Raw genomic sequence first — 9190 nt, forward strand, 5'->3', positions numbered from 1 at the left:
TCAGTGTCCTCATCTACCCAGCGGGGCAGTAACACAATCTTACTCACAGAGTTGTTTTGACGATTAAACCAGATCCACAGGGTTGGTGAATATCCAATCCTCACGAGGGTTCCTGGCACACTTAACGAATGTTGGCCACTATTATCATCGGCCAATTCTACATTTTCATGTCACTTGGTGAGTACTGCCCACTTAATGGTCTGCAATAAAGGCAGGGCATTAAAAAATAAAAATTCACCTCTGGAAATTATCCAGCGTGAGCAAGATGGTGATCTTGTAGGTAACAACAGGATTCTTTGTGGCACCAGTCAGGGTCCTGAGTGATCCTAGTCCCTGGAGAAGAGCCCAGGAGAGACTCCCAGGACAGCACTGAGAGTGCTCCTGGTCGAAAGCCATCCCAAAGAGATTGATCCTAACAGTATTGTTGGCCAAAACAGATGTTGCTGCCTCCTGTCCCCAGCCATGAGCATTCAAGAGAAAATCTTTTGCTTACACAGTGATTTCATCCCAAAAAGATTAGTTGCTTTCAATAGAACTGCAGCCACTCTAACATACACATAGTGAGATAAAAAACTCTGTGGGCAAGTGGAAGGGAATGGGCTCATCAGGAAGCTAGACTCAAAACACGGCTGCAACCACTGAAAGGACCCAAGCCTCAGGCTGAGATCCTCCACTCCGTGGCCCTTGACTGCGCTGCAGATCAGTGCTGGCCAACCAAGGTCTGGTCAGCCTGCTGGTCACTGGGCAAGTTACCTCCCTCTCTGGGCCTGGTGCCCTCACCTGGAAAATACAGGGGGTGGATGAATGATCTCTAAAGTCCCTCTAAGCTCTGATCCTGAACTCTGTACGTGTGAGAGGGAACCAGTCCCCTGGTATCACCCGGAATTACAACAAGGGTGTTTGTCACTGAGTTACATTCAAGTACAATTAAGGCACCAAATAATCTCACCACCACCCTGAAAACGCACGTAGGAAAACTGACATTCAAGTTAACTCTGGTTGCCTTGAGTGGCACTTGACTGAAATAGAAGAAATTAATGTTTTAAAAATAACTCTCTACCCCAGTGTGTTTCCCACAGATACAGAGATTTGGCATCTGGGTAGGGGTGAGTGTGCTGAGGGCTCAAAGGGCAGGGGAGACAGAACTAATGGAAGAGGCCAGAAAAATTTCAGAGGCATAAACGGCAAACACCTGCCAGAAACGGCATTCTATTATTAATAGAAGTCTTGGAGTTATTTTTTGTCTCTAAGTAATTATTAAAGACAAGTCAAAATATTATATGAACTTCTGGGTAATGATACACATAATTTAACAAATAGATGTAAAAATGATAGTTTTTTTTTTTTTTTTGAAATCAGTAAGAATAGGATAGCCACGGCTAAGTTTACTTCTGGTGCCGCCTTGTAAAAGAATGAAATAGAAGAGCTCTGTTTCAGCTGCAGAACAGACATCAGGCAGGTAGCGCTACCTTCCTAAAATACAGTCTCCCATCTCCTCCACCAGCCTCCAGTGTGTCACGCTGCCCCAGTCTCCTAGGTAACACCTGTGTCGTCATGGTCGCCACGCCTCTGCTGAGCGAACAACGCGGGGCAGCTAAGACGCCGGTTCACAGAGCTGGATGGAAGCTCGGAATCGTCTATGCCCTCATTTTATAGGTAAGAAAACAGATGCCTAGAGAAGATTACTAACTTATTAAGGTTACCAAGGCAACCCGGCCACCTCCAAGTTCAGAGCCAATTATTCCTGAGAGATCTTTTAAAGCCTGACATTTGGAAACTTCTGTGAATATGAATCTATGTTTTCTTAATTCTCAGATCTGCACGGAAGGTCAGACCGCTAACCTTATTTACTCTTCCCCATTCCTCTCCATTTACTCACCCCTATGCTCAAAAATAAATAAAACGGAAAAAATATTAAAGATGAGTGGCACATTTGGCATAGAAGCAAAGGAAATAGAGGTCCCTACCATTCTAAACTCCTTGGGTTCTATTTCCTGTCCTTTTTTCCTTCCACAAAGAAAACTGGTCCAAGAGCCAAGAATGAAAGTGAATGACAATTCTAAAACTATTTCCTTTCATCTGGAAGCACGAGATAAAGCACTGAGGAATCCATGATCAAAGAGGGGAAAAGACGTTTGTTTTCTTTCTCCTTATCACTCTTCACTTCTTCCTGTTTAAGGGACAACAGAGCTGACACTGCCCTGGGGCCACTGTGGCTGACAATGGAGGCAGGGATTCTGGACCACGTGGAGTGCGTCCCAGTGCCACACAATCCTTCCTGACCCTTCTCTCTCTTTCAAGTGGCCTCCTTCGCTCGTCTCCCTGGCAAAACCCCAACCTGGGCTGACACAATGGCCTACAGGGCCCAGCAGGGCACCTAATTGATTATCCAGGAACCCAACACTGGGCAGTGAGCTGAGGAGGACCCCCCCACCCCTATTCCCCGTGTGCAGCGGTCGGAGATGCCAAAGCACTGGTAACTCTGCACGTGCATCCACGAAGGGTCTGCTCCCAAACCAGAGGGAGGTTCATCCTGATCCTCTAGACTTCCTGGTAGGTTTCTCAGGGTCAGGGAATGCACAGCTTAGGAGACCAGTTCCCAAGAATTTAAAAGCACGGTGTTACACTGCAAATGCCAATATCCACTAGCACCTGTACCATAAGAAAGGCTTTGAGAATTTCAGCAAGGGGATATGGTTCTTGAGCGAACCCCAATTACCAAGTCTCAACTATTTTTTCCAAAAATGCACACACAACCCCCCCCAACAAAACAGAGTATTTAAATTATTAAAAATAACTCCTTAACAATCATGAGAGATTACATTAACTTTACTTTTGTGGTCTTGAGTCTTCTCCATCAAGCTCCTGATTTAGAAAAGAGCTTCATTCAAATGCTGGCACCTTCTTAGGCCAGCATCAAGGCACAGATGATTCATTTCTAACAGACTCAAGGCTCATGCTCTCTTGGGGCAAAAAGATAAGCTTAAAATGCCTTGTAAGTGTGTTTACAACATGGAGGTGAAAGCAATTCGGCATTTTGCTAATAAGTAATTTTAAAAATAGTAACAGAAGATTACTTCTCCTTTATCTTAAATTTCTATGATTCCAAATTTCTGAGCCTTTTCTTATTACTTAAATTAAATATTCCTGGTATATGAAACATGTAGAACTACAGAGAAACAGCCTCAAGTAGGGGAAAAATGCTGAATGAAAAATCACCAAGTAAAACTTGGTTTGGGAATCACCCCACCCTGTTCCTTCTAAATACTGGAGGAAAGGGAATCCAGAATTATATATTTTTCACCTAAGCCAGGGAACTCTGGTCTGATCTCACCGGAGCCATCCAGTATGGAGCCATTTGCCACAGGTGGCTTTTTAAATATAAACTTTAATTAATCAAAATGAAATAAAATATCTTCAGTTCCTCAGTCACATTAGCCACATTTCAAATGCTCAACTACCACCTGTGGCTATTGTGATGGTGGCCCTGCAAAGCCACACGAGGAACTGGCTTCACCGACTCAGACTGTCATCAAACATACGTTTAAGAGTAAATTCTCTATCAGCTAGTGGGGTTGTATAAAATTAATTAATGACCAAATACTCAATGCCATTCCGCAAACCTTCAGAAGGCTTGGGTCGGTTGGCAGTGGCAACTTCACCGCCACATAACCACTCTACGTGACATTATCTCATGAAATAAGACAATTTTCCTAAGTTCCTTATCTAAAATGTGATGATTCTGACAAACACTGAATCCAGAGGCCATACAGACACAATCTGCCTTGACAGTGGTCACACAGCCACCAGGAAAAGAGCATCCATTACTTATCCTACAAAGTATATTCAAAGGCTAACATCCATTGTACATGCCCATCCTTGTGTTATCATACAAAACCAACTGTGCAATTTTCCCATGAGTGCCCTACACATATGATCAAATGTATCATGAGAGCACCTGAAATCGTCGGACCAGAGCCATGTCCACTCAGAACATGCTGGCTGGGATCTGCTACCGCTTAGAGGATAAAGACTGCACTTCCACCTCTCCCTTTGTGGTCCATCTCTGGGACTCTAGTGGGCTCCACAAAGCCCACCAATTTTAAGGAGACGTGGCACTCTGGTGGAAGCTCATCCTGGGACAAGTTCAAAACTGGGAGGCTCCTTTACTCAGCTGGCTCAGCTCCCATGAAAGTGCTCATTCCTCTCTGGGCTTGCACTGTTCCACCCTTGAACCGGCTGGTCTAGTCCAGAGCCTTGGTCTAGTCCAAATCTGCAGCTACAATATTCTCTCTACTGACTTGGTTTCTGAAGAGCAACATTCTTCTGTTCTCTGGGAGTCCCACTCAACCTTTCCAAACCAATCTGCACGCAATCACTCAAACAGGGGGCTGCTGGAGCAAGTTGTTTGAAAATTCCGCTCACACCTCTTAGAGAACATTAGGACGTAATTTGCCTTGACTGTGATGTGGTTTTTATGTTAGGGAAAAGGGTGGCTGAGGACACCCAGGAAAGAACTGACCAACCAATCGACATTGTCTAAAAATACGGGGAGGTTACAGCTTCAACCTGCGCAGCATGAACAGGAGCCCCACTGGTGGAGAAACCTGTGGACAGTCTTTCAGCACCAAGCCTGAGACATCCCTACACTCAGTGCGACTTCAAAAGAACAGTCGGGCTTCTGATGGCCTATGGACTCAGTCTCCCGTGCACCTTCCACAAGCAGGAAGCTTCAGGTTTTTATAGAGAAACAAAAATATTTTAATCATTTGGAAGGCAATGTGCTTGAAATCTTTCTTCTTTAATAGCTCCCCTGAGTAAATGAGAGTAAGTGCGTCACATTCCTCACAGCAGCTCTCACCGCCACCCGGGTGCAGCCCGTCTATCTCGGTCTCTGACACTGGGTAGCAGCTACAGTTCCCACACGGCAGGAGGCTCACACGAGGTGGTTTAAGTCATTTTACTTTATAGACTATGCTGTTGGTGCACACAGAGCATTAAAGCAATAATAAAATGCTCTTGGAAGGCAGAAACATTTGACTTATCCTCTCTCAGATGCTACTCAAGTCACTTAGTGATGCCGGAAGGGCCCGGGGCTGGAACACGAGATCATCTCCCCTCACCAAGGGGAGTCACCTTCAAGCTCGGTCATGGTCAACAGTCCCAACCGTCTGGCTTCTTGTGTGGACAGAGAGGAATGGGAGCGACACCACACACGCTTCCGCGGCAGGTTCTGAAGCCGGAGTGGGTGTTTCCAGCTGACAAGTTCACTCAGAACCACAGCGCCTTTTCTTTTGTCTCCGGGCCGACTGAGAAAGCCATACACAAAGCCTGGGAAACACTGGCCGGTGGGGACGTAGCCCTGGAGAGACAGCATGTGCGTTCCAGACAAAAGGGACAGACATCTGCTTAGACCCAAAGGATGAACTTGAAAGCAAGGACACTCCAGTGACAAGGAGGAGGGGTTTGACAGAAGAAGGTAGCTGTTTCGTATGAAGTGACAAAGGAAGACGAGCTAAGGAGCGGAAAAGAAAGCAGCTGGTGACACTGCCAGGCCTGCCTGGAAGGTTCAGATGCCCGTGATTTTTACAATGACGCTGTCTCCTACCCCTCAGAAAGGGACAGGGTCAGAGCGCACGCTCTCCATCTCAGCCTTCTCTGTCCGCCGTGTTCACGCCGAGGAGATACCACCCTAAAAATACACCCAAGTGCAGACAAGCAGAAACTGCTGCTCACAGCACTCACTGTAAATATAAAGCAGGTAACCGTTCTTACCGGGAGATGACTAAGCGGTATGTCCACCTGGCCCAGGAAGTCGTCTCGTGTCTGTTGAGAAGAGAGAAGAGTTAATGCTTCCATCTATCAGCTGAGTGTCAGCATTCTTAAGCATGTTTCTTTACAAACAGAGACAAAGGTCCGGGCCTCAAAGGTCCGGGCCTGACACGGGAGCGCAGCAGAGCTGGGATGAAAGCATAAGACCCACGTGAAGCCCAGACAGCCATCACCTCGGAGACCATGTGCCCAAAGCCTCCTGCACCTGATCTGCAGCCGCCCAAGACTCTGCAGGGCGTCTACTCCCCCGTGGAGTGGAGACAGATCCTCTCTTGGGCCTGGGGAGCACGCGCTTAGTTGGGGAAGGGATACTTGGGACCACAGAGGGTTTGGGGGCACCGCTGGCCCAGTTTAAAGAGAAGACAGTAAAGAAAGGTTGGGAGCATTTAACAAATATTTATTGATCAACTGCTATAAATGAAAGAGCTCCTGAGGGCTGAGAGTCCTGGGACAGAGTATAGAGTCTAGTTATTAATATATCTTATAAATTACTTATCACTAAAAAATGGCCCTGACCCTTCAGTCGAGTAAGTGTACTATTTCAGAATCCAAGTTCATGGATGAGTTCCCGGTTAATTCTGGACACTCTGTGCCTCTTCCTCTCTCCATCCACCACACAGCATGTATCTTTCTGACTTAAGAGTCAGAAATGAAATCCATGTGGAGAGGCTCCCAAGCCCCTTTCAGACTCTGGGACTCACTGAGTCAAGTCAGGTTTGGGGGTCGCTGGCCTGGAGCACAGGGGGTCCAGCAGGTCAGGCTGACGCTATGTCCTGCTGTAGGACAGCTTGGCTCTGCCTTTTAGATGACCCACTGAGTGACTGGGAAGGGGCACAGTGACTCGTTACCCCCGTAAGAAGCACACAGCTGCTTCTGGCACATCCCAAACGCCTGTTAGCGGTGAAGTTCTTTAGACCTCATCAGACCTGTCCCACCGCTGGCTTCAGGAGAACCCCAAAGAGAATCCAGACCTCCTAACTGAATCCTGGGCTCTTATTTTCACTCTTTACTGGTTCAATTGTGAAAATTTCTAATTTATAAAACAAGCTTTTCAAATGTACTTGAAAAAAAATTCTCTTCCTGCATTTAAACAGCGCAGCAGGTAAATGTGAATGAAATTTACTGAAACGACCCACTCCAGGCTTAGGATTTCCTTTTAGGTAATTTAAAAAATTTGGTTAACTAGGAAGATATCCGTTTCCTCTAAACAATACATGAAGGACAATGAAAAATCAAAGTTAGCGCAGGCTGAGTGTGCACGAAGCATGAGACTCGCCCCCGTCTTTCCACTGAGACTCTTCAGTTTTTTGTTTTCCCACCTCTATGTGCCTCAGTCCATCATGGAGATACCTCGTCTAACAGAGGCCCTAAGGGGCCAATAAATGCTGTCTATCTCAACAAGAAACAGCTGGCAAAAGGTCCAGACCAAGTAGACATCTTCACCATCCAAAGAGTTAGGGAGCAGTCCTGTTCTGAATTTGGCTGGTTTAATTATAATTATAAAGCCAGTGTAAATGTCAGTTAATTCTACTTTCAAAAACGCAGAAACGTTTGACTGCCGACCATAAGTTGTGTCTCTACCTAATGTGAGTGGTGAGGCATCTCCACCTGTCCCCTCTCCCCTCCTGCCACTGGTGCAGATGCTGTGAAGGAAAAGGACACAGGGATGCAACCATCAAAGGAGACAATCTCACTGGAAGCTGGAAGCTGTTTCATAACCCGATACCTCTGAAAGGCTACCCATCAACTGTCAACATAAGTGTCTTTTAACGAAAATTCACAAAACATCCACGAGCCCGTGTTGTTTTGCTAGGGAGACGTCAGAGTTCTTAACTGATCAGGTGAGTTCACCATCCAAACCAAGGGACAGGCACCTGCCACTCAGGGCTACAGCAGCAAAGCAGGTGCTGTGCCAAGGCCGCATGGAGTCTTCATAGCAACTGTAGGAGGTGGGCACGATTATTACGCCCATTTTACAGATGGGGAACCTAGAGACCAGAGCACTTCCTATCTGGGGAGACTGGTTCCAGAGCCTGGGCTCTTAACTAACACTCTGTCGCCGCACTTCAATGAGGCAGCAAAGCATGGCTGTGCACCAGCTGTGGGCTTCTCACTGGGATGTTGGCTACAAACAGTGTGGATGAGAAGGGACCCTGATGACAGCACAGTTGATGAGACTTTGAGGGGAGGGAGGTTCTGTTAAAATGCCATCTGGGATATTATCTTTAACAGAACCTCCTGTTCCGTGTCTGCTTCTTTCCCCAAAGGAGCAGTTTACTGGATCCCCATGGCACTTGCTGCAAAGCCAGGCAGCTCCACTTGTACCTTAGCAAGCTTCCTTGATACATCTAAAAAACAGTTCTCAAACAGATGAAGATGAAGCCATCTCACCATTAAATAGAAGGCTCTTATTTTCTGGTTTACATCAAGGGTGACTGTAACAAAGTCATTTTAAAAATAAAATAGGGATCAAGTGTATAGAACAGCACATGGTCAAGAGGAATTGGCTTAAACAAGTGATTCACCAGTCAAGGGAACATGCTGGTGAGATCCAGGTTTCAAAACATCCCACTGTTGCCAAAGCTACAGACATTTCAGGCAATGCAAAATACTTAGGTTAATGACACTACACCGGTGTTAAATGTTTTCATTATCACAGAAGAGACCTAGTAGGGAACCTACTGGTGGCCTTTATGCCAAAATGAGAAGCAGGAATGTTTCAAGGACACGTGGGTGTGTGGATGTGGGCCCTGGAGAGACAAGGTCTGAGGCCATCACAGCATCCTTCGGTCATCACTGCCACTGACGTCTTGCACCAATGTTATAAAAATACACTCACCATTTTAAATAATTTTCATTACAAAATTATTTCCATCAAGCATCCTGTTAACCCTAAGAGCTTACAAAAACCAAATTAGTTTTGACACATGCAGTGCATACTGGCATTTTTTGTGTTTATTTTTAAGTGGTAAATTCTGTCACTATCAACCTCAATTACCTGTCACACTATTCTAGAGGCTGAAAACGTGCAGGTTGGTAACACAATTTTAAGTGTTCGCTTCTGACAAGCCATCAATTATTTTCCCAATGTAATGATGATACAAAATGGAACCCTTGAAATGTGTCACAGAAGGTGAGACAAACATCTGTATTCCATCGTTGCAAAAGTGAAATAAACACACCAAGCCCCATCTCTCTCAGAGTTTGGGCTCCAACTATATTCGAGACCACCCTTTCCTCCCCCTTAAAGTAACTGTTCCCTTTTAAATAAGAAGGAAAGGGACAGGCGTGTGCCGCGGTCCTGGAGAGGTATGTGTGAATGCCACTGGAGCTCGAAGCCTGGGGACTACCACAGCAG

General features: G+C 46.0%; 1 protein-coding gene across 5 annotated transcripts in view; it reads right to left on the reverse strand.

The window, feature by feature from the left end:
* NEDD4L (NEDD4 like E3 ubiquitin protein ligase) overlaps window positions 1-9190 on the reverse strand; it is a 298551-nt gene that overhangs the window by 66073 nt on the left and 223288 nt on the right. For all 5 annotated transcript variants that reach the window (XM_072952149.1, XM_072952148.1, XM_072952145.1 and 2 more), the window contains one exon: window positions 5776-5826. In XM_072952149.1, the coding sequence (XP_072808250.1) occupies window positions 5776-5826 (51 nt within the window). The remainder of the gene's footprint in view (window positions 1-5775; window positions 5827-9190) is intronic.

The sequence above is a fragment of the Vicugna pacos genome, chromosome 30 (genome assembly GCF_048564905.1).
Source record: "Vicugna pacos chromosome 30, VicPac4, whole genome shotgun sequence".
NCBI classification, from domain to species: domain Eukaryota; kingdom Metazoa; phylum Chordata; class Mammalia; order Artiodactyla; family Camelidae; genus Vicugna; species Vicugna pacos.